Here is a 27,367-nt window from a genome sequence, read left to right as displayed (position 1 = left end):
TTTGATCCCAAAATAAAATAAAAAATGATATTCAATCGTATAACCCACAAGTATAAGTACACCGGATATATAGAACTTCTCATTTAAGCTTCATTAGTTACAGAATTAATTAGAAGATATGGATAATATAAGTATACTTAATGCCTTAATTAATGGTCACCTATTCTTGGTCAAGATTAACAAGACAAGATAATGAATCTGTTGTCTTATAAGTATCAAACTCTTTTTCTAATGCCGGTCATTTCTATGAGTTGGGAAATTCCGGTTCGAAACGAGACTCATTCATGCTCATGCATATTATGGTTCCTTTGTTAAATCTCAAGTAACTAGCAATAACTAAACCACCATTACTTAGTTTTTTTTCTTATAAGTTGTACTAATCACTTCTCGAGCAATAACTATAAGTAATATGAAAAATTGGCATCTCAGTATAACAGTATCTATAGGTTATGTTGTTACTAATTTGTACGATTACGAAAATAAATCTCTTTTTCATTCAGAATATAAAATGGAAAATATGGACCTATAGAATCTGAATAAATGAACACAGCTCACGAAACATGTGAATTGTTCCCTGAATCCGAAGCCTTTTCATATGGCTAATAATTTAGTTTTTTAAGACACAATTTAATTAAATAACTTAAACAATTTTGAAAGATTCTAAGGGCAGTAATTAATGATGGGTTTCTTGTAAAAACAAACTCCAGATCCCTAACTCTTCTGTCTTAAGGAGCTTAATTAGTTAGTTATTACACTCAATGACATTACGTTTTCTTACATAATTTTCAAAAAACATTAGTATAAGCTTAATTGAGTAGTTTTTTTAAGAATTTACACGAAATATTAGTATAAGCTTAATAATATATTACTGTAGTATAAAACTCAGTGATTGCAAGAGTTAAAAAACAATATGCTCACTATAACATAGATGCAGCTGATGGAGTCATGACTCATGATTGTAGTTTAATCACCAGAAATGTCAAATCAAATATATAATTTCTAGTTATCTTTAGAAATACATTTTTATATAGTTGGTCTACTTCAAGAAGATGGATGATAATATTAAAAATGCACATTATTATAAGAAACTTTCCATTTAAAGCAAAGCTTTAAGATGAATACTTGCAGCAAAGCTAACCGCTTATTTTCCTTTTTCGGTTTCTAGATGATTGCTATTATGCTATCTTTTTCTCTCAACCCTTTTTTATTCCATTTAATAATGTTTTCTAGACCCAAAAAGAAAAAGAAAAACATTTAAATTTGTCTAAATTGTGCATGAAAAAATGGACGGTCATCAACCATATAACTTGCCTCGACATAAATCTTCATCGGCGATGAGGAAATGTTAACCGGATCCAACAACTTCGTTTCCAGTGAGGAGAATTATTATTTTGCGTTAATTGGTTTTTCAATTTTCTAATCGAGCTGCCGACAATAAAAAAAAGAAGCCCATTGGCTTTGTTTTATGAGCCCAAGAAGGATTATATTGAAACTTCGAAAAAATTCGAAGATGCACACTAATTACAAAAAAGAAAACCCGATTAGAGTTGATTAAAAGAACTGAATATGAAATCTGAACGAAACTAAAACAATAATATTGATTCGTATCTCTCGTCTCGGATAATATTCAAAAATGTCAGAAACTTCAAATATTGCGAGCAAAAAAGCAATGGTCTAAATCGAAAAAAACCCACCAAAAATAGACCCCTCAAAAACATGAAATTTCAAATATGACCCCGTATTATATAAAAAAAAAATTCTACTACTCCACGTTCAAAATCTTGACAACAGAGGAACCATCGATCTTGTGCAACGCCACAATCGAGTCTCCCGCCTTACATATTCCCTTCTTCTTCGCAAATTCAATGGCGAATTTAATCGTCTCCTCCGTCGAATCCTTGTTCGAAGACCTAGCGGAAGCTCCCGTCGCCATCACCGGAACTATTCCACGGTAAATCAATCCACGTCTCGCCACATGAGCCGCAGTTTCAGAGCACGACCACTCGAAATCATCGGTACGAGTAATCTCCGGCACAATCACCGAAAGAATCGGAACGCTAGGCCTGTACTTCGCAACAAGCTCCACCGTGTAACCTCCCTTGGTTAGAACCACAATCGCAGCCGCACAAAGACTCCTAGCCGTCGAAACGGCTGAAGCAGCTAAGCTCTCGATAGGAGATAGAGGCAACGAAACGATATCTTGAATCTTCTTGTGCATTGTGTCGTAGTCGATGAAATTCTCTGCCTCCTTACAGATTCTTGACATTGTAAGCACGGCGGTCTCAGGGTGAGCTCCGGCTGCGGTTTCTCCACTGAGCATGACGCAATCAGTGCCGTCAAGAACAGCGTTAGCTACATCGGTGGCTTCGGCTCTAGTCGGACGAGGAGATTTGGTCATTGACTCAAGCATCTGTGTGGCTGTGACGACTGGCTTCCCAAGAGCATTAGCCTTCTGAATCATCATCTTCTGAGCAAGAAACATCTTCTCAATCGGAATCTCCATTCCTAAATCACCTCTAGCCACCATGAATGCATCAGAATTCTCCAGAATCTTGTCGAAATTCATCACTCCTTCTTGATTCTCCACCTGTAATGAGCATCACAATGTAAGTATATAACTAAGAAATCAAATTTCACTTGAAGAAAAAAAAAGTGTTCTGTTTTTTAACTCTTTACCTTTGACATAAGCATGATACTCTTTGCGTGCTCTCCAAGCAATTTCCTGACCTCCACCAGATCAGATCCTTTACGAACAAAGGAAAGAGCGATGATATCAATCTTATTGGGAACTCCCCATTGGAGAATATCCTCTTGATCCTTCTCTGTGAGTGTTGGGAGATCAACTACGATTCCAGGGAGGTTCACGTTCTTTCTTTCTCCAAGAACCGCAGAGTTCTCGCAACGGCAACGAACAAGACCGAGATTCTTGTCACAGGCCAAGACGGTAAGAGAGATTGTGCCGTCGGAACAGAGAATCACGTCACCGGACTTGAGATCTTCAGCAAGTTTCTTGTAACTCATGGAGATTGTGTTTGAATCTCCTTCCATTGTGTAATCAGTTGAGATTGTGATCTCTTGACCTTGAATTAGCTCAACCGGTTTGCCTTCTTTGAGAAATCCGGTTCGGATCTCAGGACCCTATAAACCGAAAATTAAACCGAGTTAAATGAAATCCCCAATAGAAAGAATCTTAAAACAGCATAAGGAGAAGTTGAAAAGACTATTTAAAATTAGGGTTTACCTTTGTGTCGAGCATGACGGCACAAGGAATACAAGTGTTTTCCATGGCGGTTCTGAGATTGTCGAGAGTTTCTTGATGGTACGAGTGAGAACCATGGGAGAAATTGAACCGGGCTACGTTCATACCGGCTTTGAGAAGCTTCTCAACCATCTCAACAGATCTCGAAGCAGGTCCGAGAGTACACACGATCTTCGTCTTTGACTTAAGGGCTCCATTGTTGGTTTGTCCAGCAAGTAACTTCTCCATCGTGATAAAACTTCAGAAACGAAGAGAAAAGGTTTAAGAGTTTTGAGAAGAGAAAATCGAGAGCTCGTGATGGTTTATGATTTATGATGATTAGGGTCACGTATCTAGGTATATATAAAAAACTAATTTCCCTTTTTTACATTATAGAAAAAGGAAAACGAAACAACTTACTTTTATGTATTGTCTTAATTATTGTTGTTCTTGTGTATCAAGTAAATAATTTCCTTTTCTTTACATTATAAAAAAAAATTAGGAAACAAAAACTTTTGGAAATACTACTTTTTTACCGTTTTGGAAACAAATTAATGCTAAACATGAAAAAGGGAAAATTTTCTTATTGGCATTTAATGATGTTCTTGTATCTCAAGAATCAAAAATAAACCGTCAAAAAGAGATTACGAGACAAACAAACAATAGATTTTTTAGAAATATAGCTTAAATAATAAGAAAACTTAACAAATCTGATTACCATCGTATTAAAAAATCTGAAATAAAGTACGGGAAACAGAACCTGAGGTTTCTTAACAATTTTACACCACTTCTGCTTGCCATAATATAGCTTAAAAGCTTGTTTAGCACTAAAAATGAATTCGTAACTACTAATTAATCTGCTTCTAATCACGTTTCTGCATTCAGTTTTTTGTATACACACAAAAGTGTCAAGTGTCAAAACTGGATCAGTTTATCTTCAGACAAATTTGATCTCTCATTTTGTCCTAAGGAAACTCTTTATAGAAAGAACACAAAGTTGAAACTTTATACACATAACACATAAGGAAGGAGCAACAGAAGAGAGCTGTGTAGCTACGAAGGAGAAATGGTAGAGGATTTGTGCAATTTGTTCTTCTCTTGCCCTTGCGGTGGCTGAGATGAATGTACAGCCGCATGATAAGACGACGATGCAAGCTGTGCCAAAGCCGGTACAGCGCCACCTGCGAGAATTAACACCAAAGACATAACTTTAAGCTAATAAAAAGACGAGTAAAAACATCTACTACTTTCACAGGCTGAAAGTTGTCTAGATGAGTATTGAAAAGGAGGAGGATGGAGATGATCTCTAAACCTGCAAGTCCAGCACAGGCTGATGAAACAACTATCACAGGTGGAGCCTGCAAACCAAACATCAAATACAATCATCACGCAAGTTGTTTTGCGACAATTTAAGGATGTAACAGGGAATTTTATAACTTTGTTGATAACTTACACCAACAAGAAAATGCAACCACATGGGTCCTTTTATCCACTTGCGTACAATTGGCATTACTGCATAAAAATCAAGAACCACACTATTAACACAACATCCAAAAATATAGATTCTGAATGTTTTTCAAGCAAGTTCCATACTTGAAACTGGTGTTTCCTCTATCCAGACTTTAAAAACATATCACCCACAAAAAGAATCTCGATAGTTTCAGCATAAACCACACAAATCGAGCATCATATCCACCCCGACCTTTCCTTGGAACAGGTTACATACATAAGTGATTAAAACAATCTCTCTTCTCCCAATTCAAAGAAGAAACAATCAATGAGTGAGAGATTAAAGACATACCATGGTTAAATCCAATGAAAGCACTTGCAGTACCACCTACAGCTGATCCAATCTAATGACAATAACAAATCACCTTCAACATAATTGACCAATCATCCATTTAATTCCAAACAAAACATAAACTTTTCTGAGAAAAATATTATTAGCAAGGTTAGTTTAGTCTAAAAGAGTCGATTTTTAGCACCAAATTTTGTTCTAACTAACCATAGAGAAGCTATCCCTGATAAACGGAGCCACAGTCCATTCGTTAGTTTCCTGAAAATCAATTCGGCGACCAATACAGATTTCACTAAACACATCAACAGGAGAAAAAGGTAAAACTCAATCAACAACAAGAAGAATTTTGTGGTAAATACCAGATTTTTCGTAAGAGGGCCTGCGCAATGATGACATCTAGATCCGATCTCCTTCCATGAATCCGCCATTGTTGCAGACGTATAAAAATCCCAACGAGAATTATATTTGGATTCCTTCTTCCTCTTTTAGTGTTCGTAGGGTTTCTACGTTGTCACTGGTTCGTTCGTCGTCTCCTCTTTTCGACAACACAGTCGTCGGATCATCTGTGGTTGAGTCTACTTTAACTTTTTAGTCAGCCAATTAATTGCTGCCACGTATTTAATATCGATCGTTTATGAGACCGGACCGGTTTAGTCGTAATTAAGCATACATAACCCGGTCAGGACTTTTCAATTTTTAGAGTGTTTCAATCTTTTTTTTTTTTGGGTCAATTTACGTTCAGGTGGAAATTGATGCAATAAAAAGTTTCTACACACATTTTTTTTGGAAAAAGTTAAAAGTTTTTGCTTAAACCAAGTTATGTTTGGAATCTTTGTTCCCCATTTTCCATGGAGTTATAAGAGAAATAAAGTAAACCAACAAAAGAATGTTTCACTGAAAAAGAAAAAATAAATAAGAACATAAACAAACCACTATAAAAATAGGTTATTGTATGTAATGATGATTTGGTTCACGAAAAATGATTTCTGGCAAATGAAGTTGATTTACATTAGTAAGTTGTTTTTCTTTTCTTTTTTTGATATAGATCATGACTTCATAAGTAACGATGAACAACAAAGACATTGATGTTAACAAATAATGAAACAAGACTAGCTATAAGTGGAAGGAAAATGAACCTCATATAGTTTTTTTCTTTTCTCGTTGTCTATTTTTTAATTTTATTTTCGGGTTAAGATGAATAACAAAGATTCTTGACTTGAGAATGCGACTCACCTTTTTCATATTCTCATTCTGCAGAATCACCACTTTCTTCTTTCCTTTTTTTTTTTAAGAATATATAATTTGATGAGCAAAAGAATGTAATTCCGTGAGTATTTTTCCGGCGAATGTAGCCCACGTGTTTAAGTATGCTCCCTACGCGAGAGCTTGGAAGCATCATTAACAAAGTTAGTCGTAAACAAGAACAAGAATCTGCTAAATGAACGTACAAGGAAGAACATTCAGTCTCTATCACTCACTCCCTCTCTCTCTTTCTTTTCACTTATAACAGTGACCTTTCAAATGGTTGAAAGATAAACAAAAAATAGAGAGTGTGTAACTATTATCAAGAAATCATCAGAACTAATTGTCTCAGTAATAGTTAACTCAAACTTACGTAAGAAATAAAGGAACAACATTTTACAGTGATCCAGAGAAACAGGCCCTGCTACAAAAGTCTCTAAATTCTGAAATTTTGATTGGATTATGAACTAATTCACTCTGTAACCATACAAATGCGCTATAACAAAACAGATAATTTGGTAAGAAAGAGAGAGTTTGATGAGATTCAATTCAAGCAGACTTTTAGAGCCTTGCAACACACAACATGGAAAGCATATTCTCACCCACATGGAGATGAAACTATTTTGGTAATATGCTCTAATACTTTTAACTCAAAGATTATGATAGGTTCTTTCTTCCCGAAACCCGAATAAAGTGTTTTGAGAAATCACAACCATGAGATATCGCCTAAAAAGTTTGGTTCGGTATAAAATAAATGCAAAGATATCATTCAAGGAACATAATATTTGTTTTTTTTATACCTTATGAACCATAGACCATATCAAAGCACTCATTAAGCTAATGTGGGACTCAGAAAGACTGGATATATTCTCAGTTGCACATACAGTAGTAATAGCCTACACAAGTCCAACATTTGGCAATGCCCTTATTCTAGAAGATGAGATGCCTTGACGGTAATATGTACGCATAAACTATTCAAAAACTCAAATACTGTAGACATCATCGAAATAGTTGCAGGAAAGTATAGAGTGAGAAATTTGCCAAGCAATAGATGCAGCAGTAATGTTTCACTTCTATATATGAATGAAAATATAGACACACACACTCACACACAGGCATGGACTGGAGAGATAATTGTTATTAGATCAGAAAGGAAAGGCTACAAACACAATAAAACAGAGGCATAGAGGGGCCAAATGTTTTGTGCTAATCAAAGAATGTTAAGAAAAATGGGACCCTCCAGTAATTTTATACTGTGTAGAGAGAATAGGTACTAAACTTGTTGAAGGAGGGACATTATGAAAATATTCTTTATTATCTTTAAAAGCAAAACAATGTTTCCAATTCCAACAAAAAAACTTTCATTTGTTTGCTATCTCAAACTAAAGGTTGGACTGAGTCAAAAGTGTTATCGTCATATTACATTCTTGAAACATAGCAAGATAAACCCCTATTAATATCATCAATAACAGCTGACTAAAAGTCTTGATAAAAATCATTAGACTCATAATGTACCTAGAGACCGAAAATGACTCCATGAAGAAGGAACAAAAACAATCCAGACAAATGAAAAGCATTGAGAATATTCCAAGAAAGATAGAGGTTATTAGAGTTGTGACTATGAAAATATCAAAGAATAAGAAAAGTTAGGAAAAATTGGGGAATAAGATACTTCCCTCTGCCAGAATGAGCATATGATGCATTAATTGTGGATCAATTCTGGTATCTAATTGGGTTGAAAAGTTGTAGTCCATAGGAATCAACACATAGAAATAAAATAAAAATCATCTACTAACGAAAAACAGAACAGTTCAAACGATAAGGACACAAGTAACAAAAGCATCGATTGGACCAGTTATTCATATTCCATACCTTAATTATCGTTCTCTAATTTGCCCCCTTTTCTCCATTCAACTTCCTATATAAAGCAAAGTTGCACCAAAGCAACCTGAGAACATATAAAGAACAAGTAAGCAAAAGCAGCAAAAACATCTTTCTTCCTTAGTTTTTGGAGTTTACTCTCTTGGAACTTCTGAGAACTAAGATCGCGTCAGGTAAAAGAAAACATTGATCATGACAATCATTATTTAATGCAGTTTCCAGGGTGGGGGACTAAACTTACATTTGCCTTTTTGTGAACAGACTTTATGTATTACCAAAACCAGCACCAAGGAAAGAACGTCCTCTCTTCTTCAAGAATGCACATAACTTCTGAAAGGCATCCATTCCTTAGAGGGAATAGTCCAGGAGATTCTGGACTCATCCTTTCAACCGATGCAAAGCCGCGCCTAAAGTGGACTCCAGATCTTCATGAGAGATTCATCGAAGCAGTCAATCAACTCGGTGGAGCAGATAGTGAGTGTTATATCATTAGTAACAGAATTGTATAATCATCTGTGAATAGCAGGCGCTTTTTATATTAATATTGTATACTTTTTGTTTGTTCTGTTGCAGAAGCTACTCCTAAGACAATCATGAAAGTCATGGGGATTCCAGGCCTTACCTTATACCATCTCAAAAGTCATCTTCAGGTAAACCATCATATCAACACCAAATACACAAATTTTACAATCTTTCTTTTTGCATTCACAAAAGGTTATTTATTAACTTCATGAAATTGGCTACCAGAAATACAGGTTGAGCAAGAATCTCAACGGACAAGCTAACAGCAGCTTCAACAAAATAGGTAAATCATATTGACATGAACTTGATTCACAGATGCAAGAACTTTAAAGTCATACCAAGATCTAAATCTAACATGATCACTTGTATAGGTATGATGACCATGTTGGAAGAACAGACTCCTGATGCAGACGAAAGTCAAAGCGAGAGTTTAAGCATTGGACCACAGCCTAACAAGTAAGAAATAATATGAATATTGTCTGTACATATTCTAACGTATTAGCTTATCACAAACTGACCAAATCTATTTGCACACAGGAACTCGCCAATAGGTGAAGCACTGCAAATGCAAATAGAGGTCCAAAGAAGGCTTCATGAGCAACTTGAGGTATCATATTTCTACAACACTGTTCTTTACTCCAATACACACACTAAAGATTCTTGCAATTCATGAAGGCACTTAGGATTATCAGTCATGAATTAAAAGTCTATTCCAGCATGTGAAAAAGCTTAAAACCAAGTGAATATCATGATTGTTGGAGCATTCAATAGAGGATAAGTTTATAGTAGTATCTAGAAAGACAAATTTATGTTTTCTTATTTAAACTGAGCCAGGTACAGCGACATTTGCAGCTCAGGATAGAGGCTCAAGGGAAGTACCTGCAATCGGTTTTGGAGAAAGCACAAGAGACTCTTGGAAAACAGAACCTCGGTGCAGCAGGGATCGAAGCTGCCAAAGTTCAACTCTCGGAATTAGTATCTAAAGTATCAGCAGAATACCCAAACTCTAGTATCCTAGAACCAAAAGAACTTCAAAACCTATGCTCACAACAGATGCAAACAACCTATCTACCAGATTGCTCTCTAGAAAGTTGCCTGACCTCAAGCGAGGGAACACAGAAAAACCTGAAAATGCTAGAGAACAACAGATTAGGACTAAGAACATATCTTGGTGATTCAACATCCGAGCAGAAAGAGATTATGGAAGAACAATTGTTCCAAAGAAGGGAGCTCACATGGACAGAAGGTCGAAGAGGGAATCCATATCTTTCAGCAATGGTGAGTGAAGCAGAACAAAGAATCTCATATTCAGAAAGAAGTCCAGGTAGATTATCAATAGGAGTAGGATTGCACGGACACAAAAGTCAACATCAACAAGGCAACAATGAGGATCATAAGCTTGAAACACGAAACCGGAAAGGCATGGATTCAACAACAGAGCTAGATCTCAACACACATGTTGAAAACTTTTGTACAAAGCGTACGAAACAGTTTGACTTGAATGGTTTCAGCTGGAACTGAGAAAGGATTAACCAAAAAGGTAAAGAGAGTTTCAATCATTTCTGAGTTCACACAGGAGAAGAAACCCTATTAGGGGACTCCTCAATCCAACGATACATTTTGAATCAAGATTCTTGAGGATAATGTACCAAACTATTCATTGTTTATTACCTCATATATATATACAGAGATTACCTAACTTGATAGACACTCAAGAATTATAAACCTAATCTTCATGAACAACTAAAAGCCCGTGAATTTGGGTAATCTAAAATACTTAAAAAAACAATAATCACCGATGCGTTGGATTGATCTAATGGGTTTCGATATCACTTATTACTGCAGACCGTACCAAACAAATCTTGATCAAACCATGCTCAAACCGATAAGCTAACCAGTCAAGTACCGGTAAAATTTATTTATTTTCACTTCTTTTATGGGAACATTGAACCGGAATTATATTGGTAAAGCTCAAAAACTTCAATAAATCCAAACTAAACCGTACCGGACCGTTGCGAACTAATATTACACATATTAGTATCATTAAGCACTCTTGCTCTTGCCTAAATAACACAATTTAAGTGAAATGTAAACCGGCCCGGCTTGTGATTTATAAGAAAAGAATGGAAATCACAAACCGGTATGGTCAGTAAACTTGCTTACAACCTCTTGTTCCATTTCCACAAGTTGGTGGCAAAAAGCTTCAACGTCTTTCACCTCTTCTTCAAACTCAAACCTAAACTCTCTCCACTGATACTCATCTCCGGCTTCTTCTTCACTCGGTACCTTCCCCAACAAGTGGAAACCTTTCTTATCCACTGATACCATATAAGCATCCTAATCGCAAAAAAACATACCGGTAAATGACTAACATAGAGAATCTGAGATCCAAAACTCATCATATAAGCTCTTTTTTTACCCTTGCGTTTATATCAAGATAGTATAAACAGAAAAGAATCAAAGCCCGTCTTCTTGATTCGTTCTTATTGATTCCATCCACAAGTTTTGTAGACCAAGTCCCTGCGAGTTACAATCCAATGCAAAAAGCTTAAGAAATGACAAAACTTTATCTATAGTTTGGAATCAAATGTCTTTAGTTTCATTACCTAATGGATCTGCTTTCGACAGTTCCAAAACCTTCAAGTCTATCTCTTTCGCACCATTTGGGTCAATAAACATACATGAGCTGAGAAGAAAACCAGATAATCATTACTGATGATAAATTCATTATCTTTTGAAATCATAAGATGATATCTTAGTAATCGGTTCTATATCATTGTCCGCTTTTAGTGCTGAAGACAATTACATGAATGTAAGTAAGATTATACAGTAAGATCTATTCTTCAATTAAGCTCAAACAGATATATTAGTTTAGTTAAGCATAAACAGAGATGGGTTTGTGTCTTACCTTGGAACGAACTTATAGATAACGTATTTTTCCTTTGCATCATCGATCAGGGCTCTAAGACTGTCACACCGGGAGGCATACATCCGATCGGAAGAATTCAAGATACTACGAACAGAATTTGGGCTCTCGCTAATCGCCCTCATCTCAAATTGTATAGCTTCCTCGACATATTTATTCACCGCATCAACCTTTTATCAAGAAGACAAGCATGATGAAGATATATAAAGAAGAGAAAGTCATGCCTTTTGCTACAGATTAGAAGTTCCATGGTTCTTACCCTTTTCTCTTTAACAGGGACAATCTCACCAGTAAAAGCAACCCGGTCTGGAAGCTGCAAAGAAAGTTAACCCCGTTTGAGTGAGAGTGATACAGACTCAAGAACCTGTAATCTAGAGAAAACAGTGAATGCAGAGTAAAATAAACACACAACAAACCTTTCCTATTGACTTGAACAAAGCTGCAAGGGGACCAGGATATGGATGGGCAATAGAAAAGGATCCACGTTCATCAAACATTATGTTCTGCCAAAAATTAGAGATTCAAAACTTAGCTTTTAAAACCCTTCTATTCAGCATTATAAGCTTACCATTCAAAACAAAGTAACAAAAAGAAGAACGAAAGCTTACAACATTGTGCGGTTCACTTTCTGGTACCCAGAGATAGGGCTTTCCTCTTCTCATCACATACTTAATCTTTGAAGTATGTATTATACTAAGCAAAACAGCCAAAAAACACTCAAATTCAATATACAATTTTGCAGAATCCCATGATCGAGAATGAATAAACCCAAAGATAAACAAACTTATATCCTAAATAAATAAGGAATTACCTAGCTTTATCTTCAGGTTTGACGGTATTTAGGTACCCTTGCCAGTTCGAAACGATTACAGTCTGCAGAGAGAGAAGAAATTAGCCGAAAATTTTCAAGCAAAACAAAGAAAGAGATTCACTTTCAGGAAAATAGATAGAGATAAGAGTAGGTACTTTGCATTTCTCCGCTAGTGCAGAGAGATTCGCCTTGCTTCCTTTCATTGCGCTCTATGCTCACCAAGTGTTAGACGAATTGCCTCTTTGATCGCTCTTCAATGACAAACGATATTCGGCGACCGAAGGAAGAAGAAGGTAACGGTATTTTAAAAAACAGCTCCAAGGGCCCATTAGTGCTTTAATACCCAATGGTTCTCAGAAAATAAGGCCCATTAACGAAAATCACAGCTAAGCGATATGATTGTTGACCCAAAAAAATTCAACATGATCATAATTGTCCACTGAATGTCCTCTAACCACGTACGTGATATTTTTTGTTTTTCATGTCGACTCCCAAACTCCATTGATATTTTATAAGTTTATTATATAATAATTAGTAAATTTCGAATTTTCGTTCTATGATTTTTCTGGCTGATATAATCAGCTTTTTATAATATCTAATGATCGACCAACCGGGACTAATTATATGCTTTTTTATAGATGTGTTAATTCGTGTTTAATTAGTGTGCTATCAAATCAAGAATATCTATCGTCATGTCTAGTATTTGGATGTTTCTGATATTTAATTGGAATTTAAATTACGTACATGCACCATCGGGGTTACTTCTCCTAAGTACGTTTGTACGTACTCGATCGTGAAAAAAATAATCAACGTTTTCTATTGAGACCTACTAAACTTATGAAAGCGAAAGTAACCTGCAATTTTAATGTTTCTCTATTCGTACGTGTGAACTTCCACAATATAGAATCAAAAACTTGAAGTATTGTGCAAAAGATATAAATTTCATACTTGAAATAGAATTATGTTTTTTTTTTTAATCCTCATACCAAACCACTACTAACACTTCGCCAACTATGTTGGTTAGGTCTAAATAAACAATACATGCATGGTATAGACTATAGAGTATAGCCTTAATAATAAAATAGTAGTATATGTTAACCAAATTACTATTTTTGTAATAAATACAGTATTTTATAGATATTTTAATGGTCGGTTTCTGTTTCAAAGGCCGGTTTTGACTCTGTTTCCTTCTTATTCCTTCTAGTCTCTCTTACCTATTTGATCTCCTCTTCCTTCTTTAATTTCTTTCGCTTACTCAGATTTTCTTTGTCAGCTTAAACAAATCATTTTCATTCTTTATTCAAATCATCGAGCTGCAACATAACACAAAACCCACAAAAATTATTTTTATATCTCTTACACTTCTTCCAATTCTTCTCATTCGAAAAACCCAACAAATTCTTCCTTCAAAGTTCAAAACTTTATCAGCAAAAATCAATCCAAAATCTCTTATTTTCTAACATCAAGCACAAAACTTTCCCGGGAAAACAGAGGAATCACCAAAAATGAATCATCGACCGAAACAGAGTGCCATAACTAACTCCACCGGTGTCTTTATCATCATCTACGCCTTATTTTTTCTCTCCGGCGGTGTCTCTGGTTTGGGAGTAAACTGGGGAACAATGGCGACTCATCAGTTACCTCCGAAGACGGTGGTGGAAATGCTTAAAGACAACAATATACAGAAAGTGAAGTTGTTCGATGCCGACACAAACACGATGGGAGCTCTCGCCGGCTCCGGCGTCGAAGTGATGGTGGCGATCCCTAATGATTTGCTCCAAGCCATGGGAAACTATCAAAGAGCTAAAGATTGGGTCCAAAGAAACGTCTCTAGGTTCAACTTTAACAACGGCGTTAAGATCAAGTAAGTTTGAAACGAATTTTTATTTAACCAAATTATACTTTTCTTAATTTAGAAAATATATGAATTATGGCCAAAACAAGACTATTATAATTTCTCAAGCAAGAAAATTTTGATGTTAACATACTAATTTTTATTTTCGAATTGGACTCTTATTTTTATTTACTTATAACCATGATTAACGATAATATAAGTTATACATAAAGGTAAGAAGTTTCTTAGGACGACTTACTTAATATTGGGGGGATCTCAAAAGGGGAAAATCAGATATTAGGCCCTTTTGGAATATTGGAACTTTACAGAACGATTATTTTAGAACTTGTTTTATTATTATTTTATTTCGTTCTAACAAAGAAAATAAAAATGATGACAAAATGATGGAAAATAAAAATGTCGAAAACAAATGATGATAATTGGATTAGGAGGTCTATAATAGTCCTGAGCCCACCAGATTAGACAAACTGAGGTGAGCTCCAATCCTTTACACGTTGGTTTTGAGTTTTGACTTGTTGGACAACTAAATACTTTTTTTTTATAATGCTATTATTGGTCGACCTATAAGTTATAAGTGAATAATTTCTTTTTCTTTAATTAGATCAGTTGTTAACCTGTTATTTGTTGAGCACCACATCATTCATTTATCTCTATATGTATTAGTTTTTTTTTTGTTGAATAATATAATGCATACATACTTCTGAAATTGAATTATTTGAATTTGGTTTATGGATATTGCATGTATGGACCGTCATGTGTGTGTCAAGTAATTATTGCACATGCATGATCCAAACGTGTTCTGAAAACAAAAAAGTCTGAATCTTTCTTTTTTCAATTCCTCTTTATTGCAAATATGCAAATATTGGATACCATGTGAAATTTTTTCTTCTCTGAAAAAAAGGTTGATACCTTGCAATGGCGGACACAGAAATAAATTTTATCCGGGTCAATATTTAAAAAAAAAAATTTCATAAGCAAATAAAAAAAGAGTATATAAACTGCTGTTATTTTTTAATTTTTTAAAGTATATAAGACGAAAAGATATGCATTTAAGTTAAAATGGAAAAAAAAAAGACCAAATATGTCATTTGGGATGACTGAATCCGGGTTTAGATGTGTCAACAACTTGGAAAATACCAACTATGCTTTTGGAACTTTTGTTGTTTATATACACTAAAATATATTTGATTAGTTTATCCAGGTCAGGTGACCCACCTTTCTTGTAAGTGGGTCCGCCCCTGATACCTTGTGAAGTTTCAAACATAGGTTGGTTTTTATCATACCGACGCAAAATACATGCATGTATTATAAACAATTATTTGTTTTACACAAAACGCACAAATCTTGAAATTATCGAAATAAATCATAAGAATAAATTACTTTGAAAATTTTTAACTAGGAATTATGATTTAATTAAAATTATAAATATAAACTGAAATCTTTATTTTTTTTTGTTGCAGATATGTTGCAGTGGGGAACGAGCCGTTCTTGACAGCGTACAACGGATCATTCATAAACCTAATTTATCCAGCACTCTTCAACATCCAAACCGCTTTAAACGAAGCTGGAGTTGGTGATTTCACCAAAGCCACCGTTCCTTTAAACGCCGACGTTTACAATTCTCCTCCGGACAATCAAGTCCCCTCCGCCGGAAGATTCCGTTCCGACATTATCCAAGAAATGACACAAATCGTTAACTTCCTCGCACAGAACAAAGCTCCCTTCACCGTCAACATTTACCCTTTCCTCAGTCTCTACTTAAGCAGTGACTTTCCTTTCGATTACGCTTTCTTTGACGGCCAAAACACCGTTAATGACAACGGCGTTGTCTACACAAACGTCTTCGACGCTAATTTCGACACGCTTTTAGCTTCTTTAAACGCGTTGAATCACGGTAACATGGAAGTGATCGTTGGAGAAGTTGGTTGGCCTACGGATGGTGACAAGAACGCAAACGTTCAAAATGCGGAACGGTTTTATTCCGGTTTGCTTCCGCGGTTGGCGAACAACGTAGGAACTCCTATGCGTAAAGGTTACATTGAGGTTTATCTTTTCGGATTTATCGATGAAGATGTGAAAAGCGTTGCCCCGGGGAATTTCGAACGTCATTGGGGGATATTCAAATTTGATGGCCAACCGAAATTCCCGGTAGATTTTAGGGGACAAGGTCAGAAAAAGTTCTTAACCGGAGCTCAAAACGTTCAGTACTTGCTGAACCAGTGGTGTATGTTTAATCCTAATGGTCGTGGTAATATGAGTAGCCTTGGAGATAACATAAACTATGCGTGTTCTCATTCAGACTGTACTGCTTTAGGTTACGGATCCTCTTGTGGCAATCTTGATGCGAATGGAAACGCATCTTACGCGTTTAATATGTATTTCCAAGTGCAAAATCAGGAAGCTCAGGCGTGCGATTTTGAAGGGCTTGCAACGATTACTACTCAAAATATTTCTCAAGGAGAATGTAATTTCCCGATTCAGATTGGAGAGCCATCGGCTGGTCATTATGATTATAGCTATGGTTCGATGGTTAGGTTGTGTTTGGTGATGAGTGGCTTGGTGTTTCTTCTCATAGCACAATGAGATTAATTATAGTATTTGTTTTGTTGTATATTACTGATTTATTCTTGGGTTCATCAATCATTTGAAGGTTTTCTTCCATTGGATCAAATCCAAAACATACGTTTTTCTTTTTGTTTGACTTCTTGCTGACTAATTAACTTTGACATTCCTCCGTCTTTTTTTCAATCAAGGATTAAAGAGATATAATAGGAATAAGATGATAGATAATTAAAAGTATAGGGATGTTGTAACGTTGTGATAAGAACAGAGTACAAACCGTAATTCTTATCACCAAGAACAGAGCACATAAAGCAGAGGTTGTATTTGACTGTATTTGATACATGGATTATTGATGTTTCTTTTCGTCAGATCAAATCCAACGTTTGAAATTTGAAAGCTTTGATTTTATAAGAAGACTAACCACTCTCTTTCTTTACAAGAGAGAGCCACCGTCAGCAATGATGACTTGACCGTTGATCCATTCGCCAGCATCACTGGCTAAGAACCCAACTACAGGTGCGATGTCTTTGGTCTCACCGATTCTACCAAATAAGTTCTGTGACTTCACGTTCTCTACAATCTCATTGCTCAATCCTGTAAAAAACATCTCTGTGGCGACGGGTCCGGGAGAAACACAATTTACAGTGATTTCTGTTCCTTTGAGCTCTTTTGCAAGAATCTTGGCCATGGCTTCTACGGCTGCCTTTGAAGCCGTGTATGAGCCATAGGATGGTTTTAAGGATTGAACCAGTGAAGTTGAGAGGAGAATTATCCGGCCACCGCCTCCACGTTTTAGCCTGTTCGCAGCTTCTCTAGCACAAAGAAACGCACCTCTTGTGTTGACACTGTTATATCAAACAACGAATCTGATTATTAACAACGCGAAATCACCGAAAATATTAAAAAATCACGTTAAGAAATGACTACACTACACACCTAATCACATGGCCGGTCCAAACTATTTGAGTGTCTAAAGCAAAAAAAAATTTGGCCCATTAACAAAAGTTGTTATAAAAAAAAAAACAAGTTTTAACATGTATGAGATTCGAAACCGTGACCTGTACAACAAAAGACTTCAATCTAACCACTAGACCATAGTAACATTTTAAAAATTGATGCTCCTAAAACTACTTATAATTATTTGATGCCTAAAGCCCTTGATTCATGGGCTTTACCCATGGGCCGGCCCTGCCTAATCAAATTCGCGTTATAGAGTTGCAAAATAATTAAATGAAACAATATTAACTAAAGATCCACCGATGATACAGAAAAATTAATATTTACGAAATTAATAAATGGAGTTACAAAAGAAAAAGAAAAAAAATTAAAACCTGATAATGCGGTCAAAAAGTTCTACTGATATATCTGAGATAGTGGAATGATTAGGATCGGCTATAGCGGCTGAGTTAACCAAGATATGAACCGGTGACTCGAAGGCTCGCTCTGCCTCATCGAAAAGCAACTTTACCTGGCTCGGCTCCGAGATATCAGCCTTCACCACAATGACACGTGGACTATTTCCGGCGGCTTCCGAAGCGTCGTTCTTTGGATAGTTGGATGTAATCGCCGTCGCAACCTTCTCAGCCTCAACGGGGCTAGTGGAGTAATTAACGACGATCCTAGCCCCAAGCTCGGCAAGGTGGATGGCTATGGCACGGCCTATTCCTCGAGAGGATCCGGTGACTATAGCGACTCGACCGGCGAGGCAAAGCGGTGGAGAAGAAACTGATGACGCTGCAGCCATACTGTTAGGGAGTTTTTACTATGAATTTAGTTTTTTTTCTTTATTTAGCGTAGATATGATGACAACGTGCTAATTTGTAGTGGTGATGGTTAGATTTGTCATAATCTGTCAAATTCGTATGCAATTTGAATTGCTCAAATGTTTACTTTTGTTAGATTTGTCTTAACCTGTCAATTTGTATGCAATTTGAATTGCTCAAAAGTTCAGATTGATATGACGTATTTTCGTTGTGTTATTGTCTTCTAAAATTCACACACTCACTTTTTCAAATCTTAACTTGTATTATAGTACGGTAACAACAGTGATACAATAAACCAGATTTATTCATTTTACACACATGCAGTATCAAACTTCAATCAAGATTATGTCAGCCATAATTGCTTCATTTTAGTTGTTGATACTTTTTCTGTGATGCTAGAATTTTCTAGTATACTTTATATCTTATTGTCTCCATCATTTAATTAAAGAAACAAAACAATCAAAAGTGTTGTGGCTAAAGATTGTTGTTGCATCGATGTGTTGTTAGACATCATTTATCAATACAAGGTCCAGACTCCAGAACTTACAAGAAAACAATATGGATGGAAATATTCAGAGGAAAGTAAAAGATAAGATTTTTAATGTTGTTTGTTATTGTCCAAAATAAACCACTGCCAATTATTCTTTAAAATAAACTTGTGATTAATTAAACTAATCAAGAGAGCAAGAGAAAGTGAAGTAGTGATATATAAATGCGATAGTCACGTGTCATGTGAACAATCTTATCTTATTACTAGATTTGTGACAATGCCAAACTGTCCTCCACAAATAGAGGCCCTTCTTTTCTTCGCTACGTGGACCCCACTAATCCCATATTCCTCCAATTGTTTATTTTTATTTTATTTTCTCTTTATTAAAAAAAAAAAAAAGAGTCACCGAGGAAGAGCTCGCCGGAGAAACTGAGCAAGCTGCGCCGGAGCACTAAGATGCGGCAAATGTCCTTCAGTTTTAAGCGTCTCCACAGTCGTATCTCCACCAAGATGAGACCTAAGATACTCCGCCACCGAAGCCGGCACCGAAACATCCTTCGCCGTCTGAATTACACACGTCGGAACTCTAACGAACCCAAGCACACCTCTCAGATCGCTGTTGAACACCGTCCTCGAAACAAACAGAGAAATATCCGGACGCATATTAAACAAAGTCCGGCTAAATTCTCTAACAGCCGCCGGAACATCAGCTCCAACAGCAAGCGGAGCAAATCCATGAACCCAAGCTTCGTAATTAGCTTCCATAGCTGAGAAAACCTTCTCGATTTCACCTTCTTCGAATCCTCCGTGATAATCCTCGTCGTTGAGAAACCTAGGTGAAAATCCGATCAAGATAAGCTTCGAGAAAAGCTCCGGCCGACGAATCGAAGCTATGATTCCGATCATAGCGGAAACAGAGTGACCAACGTAAGCACAGTTTTGGATTCCGAGTGAATCAACGATGTTGAGAAGATCATCGACGTAAGGATCGAGAGTTGTGTAACGATTGAAATCGAAGTAATCGGGATTGACACTGCCGGCGCAAACTAGGTCATAGAGGACGACTCTGTAGTTTTGGGTGAAGTAAGGAAGGATTAAGTGCCAAGCTGATTGGTCAGTACCGAATCCATGGGCTAGAAACAGGATCCGATCACCCGTACCCACGACCCGGACATTTAGAGCTTCTAAGATGTTGTGTTGACTCATTTTTATGTGTTTGGGTTTGAGGGTAAAGAAGAGAGTTGGATACTGTTTATATAAAAAACTTAGTATTTGGGTAGGTGTGTGTGTGTAATGAAAATTCCTTTATCATCTTTTTTCTTTTTCATTATCCAATACTTTCGATTGGCTTTTTAAGTTTATGGATACAAGAGCATGCGTTGATTATTCGTCACACATTGATGATATTTTTCAAAAGATTTAAAGATGCTTCAAGGATATTGTTTTTAGACTTTTAGGTGTTGTTTGTTGCACTTGCCATATTCTTAACCATTTTTTTATTCTGTAGTTGTATTTCAACAAACGACGTTTATCCCAAAGATTATTCGAGTGGTGGGTGATTATAAATTGAATGATGAAAAACATAAAGTGGTTCCAATGAATGTGTCAGTACGAAGACATGAGTATGTCAATGAAATGAATTGGATATATTAAGGTTTTTTAAAAAATACCAAAAGTTGGATGTCGACGACTACAAAAAAAATGGATGTCGACAAAAAGAAAATTGAATTTGTATTATATTTTTGGGCGTATAGAAGCTGTAGGTGAGTCACGAGTGTTTGATATTACGGCTGTGTTTACTACACTTAGATGATTTAAGACATTGATTTTTCAACCTCAGTGTTTATTATATTATTCCAACTGAACCCCAATGTTTTATTTTTAACAACTTAACCCCTACATTTGCTTCTCAAGATATCAGGAAGAGGCTCCTCTCAAGACCAAACCTTTTACACATATCCACCATTAACAGGAATGATTTGACCATTCACCCATTCACCACCATCACCAGCCAAGAATCCAACAAGAGGCACCACGTCTCTGGCTTCACCGACCCTCCCAAAGGGGGACTCTGCGGCTATCTTTTCCACCAACTCCGGGGTCTTTCCATCAAAGAACATCTCAGTGGCGATGGGTCCTGGAGCAACACAGTTTGCAGTGATTCCTGTTCCTTTGAGCTCTTTTGCAAGAATCTTGACCATAGTTTCCACAGCTGTTTTTGATGCTGCATAGGCACCAAAGCCCTGTCTCAAGGATCGGGTCGTGGAAGATGTCACGAGTATGATCCGACCACCACCTCCTTGTTTTAGCCTATTGGCAGCTTCCTTGCTACACAGAAACGCTCCTTTTGTATTGACACTACCATCCATTTAAAAAAGAAACAAACAAATAAGTATTGGAGATTAGTGAGTGATTAACTACAGATTTAAAAGTCACAAATGAGAAACCTTTTCAAATTTAGTTCAAAAATTAGAATCTCAAGAACAATGGATCAACCTAAACAAACAAATCTCACGAACATGGAACACATAACATTAAGACTCATGGAGAGTAATCAAGTACAGAGATGGAGATTAGAGAATGTCCAAGTGTAGATGTAACAGTGAAGTAGGAGCAATGGAGAGTGATCAAGAACACAGATTCAACAAAAAACTCAATTGAAATATACTAAAGGGATCAGCTTTTAACTCAAAATCATAGAACATGTCACATTAACATACATGAACATAACTAATTGACGAAAATTTGTTTACTTTTCCAGAATCCAAATCAATGAACAGTCTCGAGTGTAGTACCTGAAGGTGCGATCGAAATCTTCGACTGATGTGTCTGCAATCGTAGGGTACTTGGGATCGAGGATTCCAGCAGAGTTAACCAGAATGTGAACCGGCGCTTCAAAGGCACGCTCCGCCGCATCAAACATCGATTTCACCTGACTTGGCTCGGAGACATTGGCCTGAACCACAATAGCTCTTGGTCCCTTTCCAGTGATTTCTTCCCTAACCGGAAAATCATTGATCTCCGACGCGACACGCTCGGCGTCTGCGGCTTTAGAGGTGTAGTTGATAACAATCCTCGCACCGAGTTCAGCTAAGTGGATCGCTATCGCTCGACCAATACCACGGGAAGAGCCGGTAACAATGGCGACTCTACCGGCGAGAGGAAGCGGCGGTTGCGAAATTGATGACTGTGTAGCCATAACGATTCGAATTCAATGAGTCTTACCAGTGATGTGATTGTGATGGGAGTGAAGAAGAGAAATTGGGATTGGCCGCTTTTTATAGGTTCATTCATGTTGTTTTACAAATCAGCCCCCTAACTTTATATTTTTACAAATTGATCCATACCCGCTCCTTGACAGTTTCCCCCTTTATATCTTCATATTTATAGATTATGACCCATTGATTTCTCCGTTTTAAAACGTATTCTTCATTATGAATTGGGGAACTTTATCTTTCTTTTTTTTTTTTCTTTTTCTTTTAAATCATACATATATATATATATATATATATAACCTTTTAGACAATACAATTTTCTAGGGCTGTAAACGGAGCGGATATCCGGTTTTTTTAGGATATCCGTATCTGTATCCGTATCTGTATTATCCGCCAATTTGGTATCCGTATCCGGATCCGGAATTCCGGATATCCGAATATCCGTAGACATGCAAAAAAAAAAAATCATTTTTTCATATAAAAATACTGTATTTTCGTATAAAAATACCATATTTTCGTATAAAAATACCGTATTTCATATAAAAATACAAAATAACCGGATATCCGTTATCCGTTTTTAAAATTAACATTATCCGTATCCGTATCCGTATCCGGAATATCCGTTATTTTATTATCCGTATCCGTTTTTCCGGATATCCGTTTTTCGGATAAAAAATGGATACGGATACGGATATCCGCGGATACCGGATAATAATCTCAGGCCTACAATTTTCTTTGTAACATTATAATTTAAGCTTGAATTACAGGTTTAAATCTTTTTTAACCGATTATATTTTTGCTGACAAAGTTTTACTGTTTTGCCAATTGATTGTATTTGCTATGTGGAATGATTATTATAGTCAAATATTTTTCTTTCTTTTTTTGACGACAGTCAAATATTTTATTCCCAAATTGAAACCAAGACATTTTTGATTTAGACCAAAATTTTGGGGAATGAAAATATGGAAATAAAATTCATTTGAGAGTAAGAATATACAGATTTAATGCAATTTGACTACTAGTTTCCATAAAAATTGGTCAAATTTTATCTGGATGATAGACAATACACGGAAATTTAACTAACCAGAATTTTATAAAATATATTTTCGTAAAATTTAAAGATAATTGAGAGGAAAAATATATAATTTAACTAATTACGAGAAGAACCCACAACTGTACATGTCTATGTAAAAATCACCCACAACTATCTATCAATTCCCATTTTCTTTATTTTGGGGTAAAAATCTCCAAATTATTATATTTCTTAGATAAATTAATCTTCAAGATGACATGATGCTCCCTCATCTAAGTTCCTACTACATAAAGCCTAAGGGAGGACTTGCACGGTTCAAATGCTAGTTTAGTTTTGTGACATGATGTCATTTCGTGGATAGTGTTTGAATAAGAACATAATTTTATTTCTATATCACACAAAGGTTCAAGATAAATTAGGATTTTCGAACGGACCACATCCTTGCTGCATTGCCACAAACATAGGACCAAACACTTTTCCGCAGACTCCCCATAAATCTCCTTGTGATTGAGGAAAAAATAATGGGTCTTCTGAATTCTGTGGTAAAATGGGCCTGTGTTTGCTTTTACCCCTCCTATACTGTTGGGCCCTAGCCCGAAATTTGTTAATTTCTAATTTATTTTATTTTTGTCAATGTTGTTAAATATCTTATAATAGAATATTTTGTAAATTGATTGCATTTGAAATGATAATTCTAGTCAAATTCTTATTTCTTTACTTGAAATCAAGACACTGGATTTGGACCAAAACTGAGGAATGGAAATAGGGAAATAAAATTCGTTTGATAGTAAGAATATTCAAATTTAATGCAATTTAGCTACTATTTTCCATTAAAATCATTCAAATTTTATCTGGACAATGGACAATAATAGGAAATTTTATCAAGTGGGATTCTATAAGTCAAACATTTTTTAATTTAAAGACAAATATATTTAATCAACTATGAGACTGACCCACAAAATTAATTTCAAAAAGTTCATAGAATTAAGAAGGTAATCAAAACCATCTATCAAATTACTAATAAGCAGTCGCTTAAATAAATCAGTTTCTACAAACCATTTGTACTAACTGAACTGATTCTACTTAAAGAAGTAACACCAAGGTTCTACTTGGTTGAAATTTAAATGTTGGTACCATTTCGACAAATACAAATAAATAAGGGGTAGATTTGCTTTAGACCCAAAAATTACGGAGACTTACCCTAAACCCGCCCATCTCACCAAACTCTCAACATTCAAAAATAAAGTTGAATCCTTTTTCTCTGGTTTTCTTCTTCGCGTCGTATTGTAAAAAGAGAAGAAGAGCGACTTCTCTATTGGTATCTGAGGACTCTCAGATTCTTGGGTTTTCTTGAATTTTTGTGGGAAAGAAGAATTGCTACTGTAATTTTGTTGGGTCAATCTTCGCTATATCAGACACTGGTACTCTTCGTTACTTCGCTATTCATCAACTTTACTTTCTCAGTATTCGAAACTCTGTTTTTTTCGATTAGGGTTATATATCCAATTCAATTCGTTTATGATTCGAATTTCAAAAAAGACCCTTTTCGTGTTCGATGATATTTGTGTTCACAGATCAAGATGTTCATTTTCTGTTTAAAAGATCAGTTTTTGGGAAGTTTAAGTAATCGATTTTATCAATTTTCTGCGGAATTTCGTTATTCATCCGGAGAATGGCGTTTTCATTTTGGTTAATCAAAGAAATTTGTTTTTTTTTTTTTTTTTTGGAATTGAGTATTGATTTTGGTATATTTCTCATATGAAAATTGGTGTTGATTGATTTGTTTTTCCTTATTCGGATATGGTTTAGAATCATTGAGTATACTCATTATGAAAATGTTATTAGGATACACAAATATATCCGATCCGATTCTGTTTTGTTCTTGACATTTATTGTCTAGCTTACTGAATCACCATTGTGGCTCTTTGTTTTTCAGAGGAAAAAATGGGGAGAAATCTTGGTTCGGCATTTAGACAAGAGTTGGCTAATCTTGACAAAGATCCTGATTCCCACAAGGCTGCAATGAGAAATTTGAGATCGATTGTTAAAGATTTGGATGCAAATGTGATTCATGTGTTTGTTTCTCAGCTTTCTGAAGTCAAAGAGATTGGTTCTGAGTCTGGTGGTTACACAGTTTCTCTCTTTGAAGACCTTGCTCGTGCTCATGGAGTTCAAATTGCTCCTCACGTAGACATTATCATGTCGGCGATCATAAGGACATTGAGTTCCAGTGAAGGGTCTCTACGTATTCAACAGGCTTGCTCAAAGGCGGTAGCTGCTATGGCTAGATATGGAATTGATCCTACAACACCGGAAGATAAGAAAATGAATGTGGTTCATTCTCTTTGTAAGCCACTCTCTGATTCTCTTATAGATTCGCAACATCAACAGCATCTTGCTTTGGGATCTGCTCTTTGCTTGAAGTCACTTGTGGATTGCGATAATTGGCGATCTGCTTCTCGTGAAATGGTTAATAATGTTTGTCAAAGCTTAGCTGTTGCTCTTGAAGCCACTTCAAGTGAAGCTAAGTCTCATATGGCACTTGTCATGGCACTTTCCAAGCACAACCCTTTTACTGTCGAAGCATATGCAAGGCTTTTTGTGAAGTCGGGTCTGAGGATTCTGGATTTAGGTGTTGTTGAGGGAGATTCTCAGAAACGGCTTTTAGCTATACAGATGCTCAACTTTCTGATGAAGAATCTGAATCCCAAGAGTATTTGTTCTGAGTTAGAGCTTATATATCAAGAGATGGAGAAACACCAAAAAGATCAGATGCATTATGTCAAAATGGCAGCTCATGAAACCATGAGACAAGCAGAGAGATTAATAGGTGAGGCAGATCCAATGTTTGACGCAGAGAACTGCAAGCCCCAAATCTCGTTCAGCGGATCAATCAAGTCTACACCAAGTCTGCGAGCAGATGATGAGAGTGTTTATAGGAGAGGTGATGGGAGTTATGTAAATGATCAAGACGAGTATGATGCTTTGTTTTCTGGTGTAGCCAGTGGAAGAACTCTTGTCTCAGGCTCTCCTCTGGTGACTTTCGGAGACAATAACCAAGAAACTGATGTTGTGATCGAGAGTCCAAGAATTGGAGATCAGGTAAAAAAGACTACAAATTTTAAAGCTGTCTCTTGTATGTCCTTTGTCAGTTAAGTTTCATTTTTCTGCTTCTTTGATATCAGATTCAATGTTCTGGTGTTGAAGATGACAAGATTGAGTCAGTTTGGTTCCATCAGCGGAACAGAAGCTCCGAGTTTAATGAATCTGTGTGCTCTAGGACCAACCGCTCAAGAAGTTCAAGACGAAACACCAAGAAGAGACAATCAGGTGACATCTGTTCAAAACACCACAGGCATGGTTTCACACAGGATCCATTCACTGAGTTACTAGATAACAGACAGCAGCTGCAACAGTACAGTGAAAGCTCATCATCATCATCAATATATGATACCTCTGGTACTACTACTCCAACCAACACAACAGAAGATATCTGTGAGAAACCAAAGTCAGATTTGGATTCTAAGGCCGAACTTAAGACAGGGGAGACTGAAATAGACCCACGTCATGGACAGAGCAAGCGTGTGTTAAAATTGGGATTGTGTGTCTTCTCTATTGCAGTTGCAGGGTTTGCTTCTTTCATGTGGATGCATCTCCAGGATGATATGATGCTTCCTCACCTTGTTCCGACTTAAAGTTGGGATGAACATAAAAAGAAGCATAGAACTTACATAGGTTCAAATTCTAGCTTAGTTCTCTTGTTCTTTTGTCAATGTATGGATCATGTTCAAATACTAGTTTGTTTGTGTTCTTTTCCCTGATGAATTTGTCACTTGTTCAGAAGTCGAATCAAATGTAAACCAAACTCATATACATAAGTTCAAATTCTAGCTTGGTATTCATGTTCTTTTGTCAATGTGTGGATCATTTTCTTTTCCCTGATGAATTTGTCACATGTCCAAAAGTCGAATCAAATCTAAACCAAATGGCAAATTCACATTTAATCAGAATTAAACTTAACTGGATCGAAG

General features: G+C 36.1%; 9 protein-coding genes across 10 annotated transcripts; 3 read left to right on the top strand and 6 right to left on the bottom strand.

Annotated features, from left to right (window-relative positions):
* Positions 1-1,501: 1,501 nt before the first annotated feature.
* LOC9318395 (probable pyruvate kinase, cytosolic isozyme) lies at positions 1,502-3,630 on the bottom strand. The gene is made up of 3 exons (XM_002882282.2): positions 3,242-3,630; positions 2,677-3,138; positions 1,502-2,587 (listed from the first exon to the last, which is right to left on the bottom strand). Exons 1-3 carry the CDS (start codon positions 3,485-3,487, stop codon positions 1,763-1,765), a joined length of 1,533 nt encoding a protein of 510 aa, XP_002882328.1. The 5' UTR covers positions 3,488-3,630; the 3' UTR covers positions 1,502-1,762.
* A 442-nt stretch (positions 3,631-4,072) lies between these two features.
* LOC9320491 lies at positions 4,073-5,630 on the bottom strand. Its single transcript, XM_021031389.1, has 6 exons — positions 5,396-5,630; positions 5,244-5,294; positions 5,040-5,091; positions 4,692-4,750; positions 4,551-4,596; positions 4,073-4,419 (listed from the first exon to the last, which is right to left on the bottom strand). The coding sequence occupies exons 1-6, from the start codon at positions 5,462-5,464 to the stop codon at positions 4,292-4,294; spliced, it is 405 nt and encodes a 134-aa protein (XP_020887048.1). The 5' UTR covers positions 5,465-5,630; the 3' UTR covers positions 4,073-4,291.
* Positions 5,631-7,834: 2,204 nt separating this feature from the next.
* On the top strand, positions 7,835-10,383 carry LOC9318394 (myb-related protein 2). 2 transcript variants are annotated; one of them, XM_021031359.1, is made up of 7 exons: positions 7,835-8,332; positions 8,421-8,633; positions 8,733-8,809; positions 8,907-8,964; positions 9,053-9,137; positions 9,219-9,288; positions 9,534-10,383. In XM_021031359.1, exons 2-7 carry the CDS (start codon positions 8,426-8,428, stop codon positions 10,200-10,202), a joined length of 1,167 nt encoding a protein of 388 aa, XP_020887018.1. In that variant the 5' UTR covers positions 7,835-8,332; positions 8,421-8,425; the 3' UTR covers positions 10,203-10,383. The 2 variants fall into 2 exon arrangements, with proteins under 2 accessions (XP_020887018.1, XP_002884424.1); XM_002884378.2 differs by having other exon boundaries at positions 7,841-8,332; positions 9,516-10,383.
* A 254-nt stretch (positions 10,384-10,637) lies between these two features.
* LOC9320490 lies at positions 10,638-12,825 on the bottom strand. The gene is made up of 9 exons (XM_002882280.2): positions 12,574-12,825; positions 12,419-12,480; positions 12,216-12,300; positions 12,024-12,110; positions 11,867-11,920; positions 11,590-11,777; positions 11,288-11,367; positions 11,101-11,201; positions 10,638-11,018 (listed from the first exon to the last, which is right to left on the bottom strand). Exons 1-9 carry the CDS (start codon positions 12,619-12,621, stop codon positions 10,812-10,814), a joined length of 912 nt encoding a protein of 303 aa, XP_002882326.2. The 5' UTR covers positions 12,622-12,825; the 3' UTR covers positions 10,638-10,811.
* Positions 12,826-13,519: 694 nt separating this feature from the next.
* On the top strand, positions 13,520-16,944 carry LOC9318393 (glucan endo-1,3-beta-glucosidase 8). The gene is made up of 2 exons (XM_002884377.2): positions 13,520-14,282; positions 15,734-16,944. Exons 1-2 carry the CDS (start codon positions 13,924-13,926, stop codon positions 16,854-16,856), a joined length of 1,482 nt encoding a protein of 493 aa, XP_002884423.1. The 5' UTR covers positions 13,520-13,923; the 3' UTR covers positions 16,857-16,944.
* Positions 16,945-17,078: 134 nt separating this feature from the next.
* On the bottom strand, positions 17,079-18,828 carry LOC9318392 (NADPH-dependent aldehyde reductase 2, chloroplastic). The gene is made up of 2 exons (XM_002882279.2): positions 18,167-18,828; positions 17,079-17,680 (listed from the first exon to the last, which is right to left on the bottom strand). The coding sequence occupies exons 1-2, from the start codon at positions 18,577-18,579 to the stop codon at positions 17,269-17,271; spliced, it is 825 nt and encodes a 274-aa protein (XP_002882325.1). The 5' UTR covers positions 18,580-18,828; the 3' UTR covers positions 17,079-17,268.
* Positions 18,829-19,242: 414 nt separating this feature from the next.
* Positions 19,243-20,481, bottom strand: LOC9318391 (strigolactone esterase D14). The gene has a single exon (XM_021031378.1). It carries the CDS (start codon positions 20,292-20,294, stop codon positions 19,491-19,493), a length of 804 nt encoding a protein of 267 aa, XP_020887037.1. The 5' UTR covers positions 20,295-20,481; the 3' UTR covers positions 19,243-19,490.
* Positions 20,482-20,852: 371 nt separating this feature from the next.
* Positions 20,853-22,416, bottom strand: LOC9320489 (NADPH-dependent aldehyde reductase-like protein, chloroplastic). Its single transcript, XM_002882277.2, has 2 exons — positions 21,884-22,416; positions 20,853-21,446 (listed from the first exon to the last, which is right to left on the bottom strand). The coding sequence occupies exons 1-2, from the start codon at positions 22,285-22,287 to the stop codon at positions 21,038-21,040; spliced, it is 813 nt and encodes a 270-aa protein (XP_002882323.1). The 5' UTR covers positions 22,288-22,416; the 3' UTR covers positions 20,853-21,037.
* Positions 22,417-24,458: 2,042 nt separating this feature from the next.
* Positions 24,459-27,252, top strand: LOC9318390. Its single transcript, XM_002884376.2, has 3 exons — positions 24,459-24,757; positions 25,273-26,438; positions 26,522-27,252. Exons 2-3 carry the CDS (start codon positions 25,281-25,283, stop codon positions 27,029-27,031), a joined length of 1,668 nt encoding a protein of 555 aa, XP_002884422.1. The 5' UTR covers positions 24,459-24,757; positions 25,273-25,280; the 3' UTR covers positions 27,032-27,252.
* Positions 27,253-27,367: the final 115 nt, after the last annotated feature.

Source organism: Arabidopsis lyrata (assembly GCF_000004255.2).
Source record: "Arabidopsis lyrata subsp. lyrata unplaced genomic scaffold ARALYscaffold_3, whole genome shotgun sequence".
Taxonomy (NCBI): Eukaryota; Viridiplantae; Streptophyta; class Magnoliopsida; order Brassicales; family Brassicaceae; genus Arabidopsis; species Arabidopsis lyrata.
This window is presented reverse-complemented; position numbering and strand designations above follow the sequence as displayed.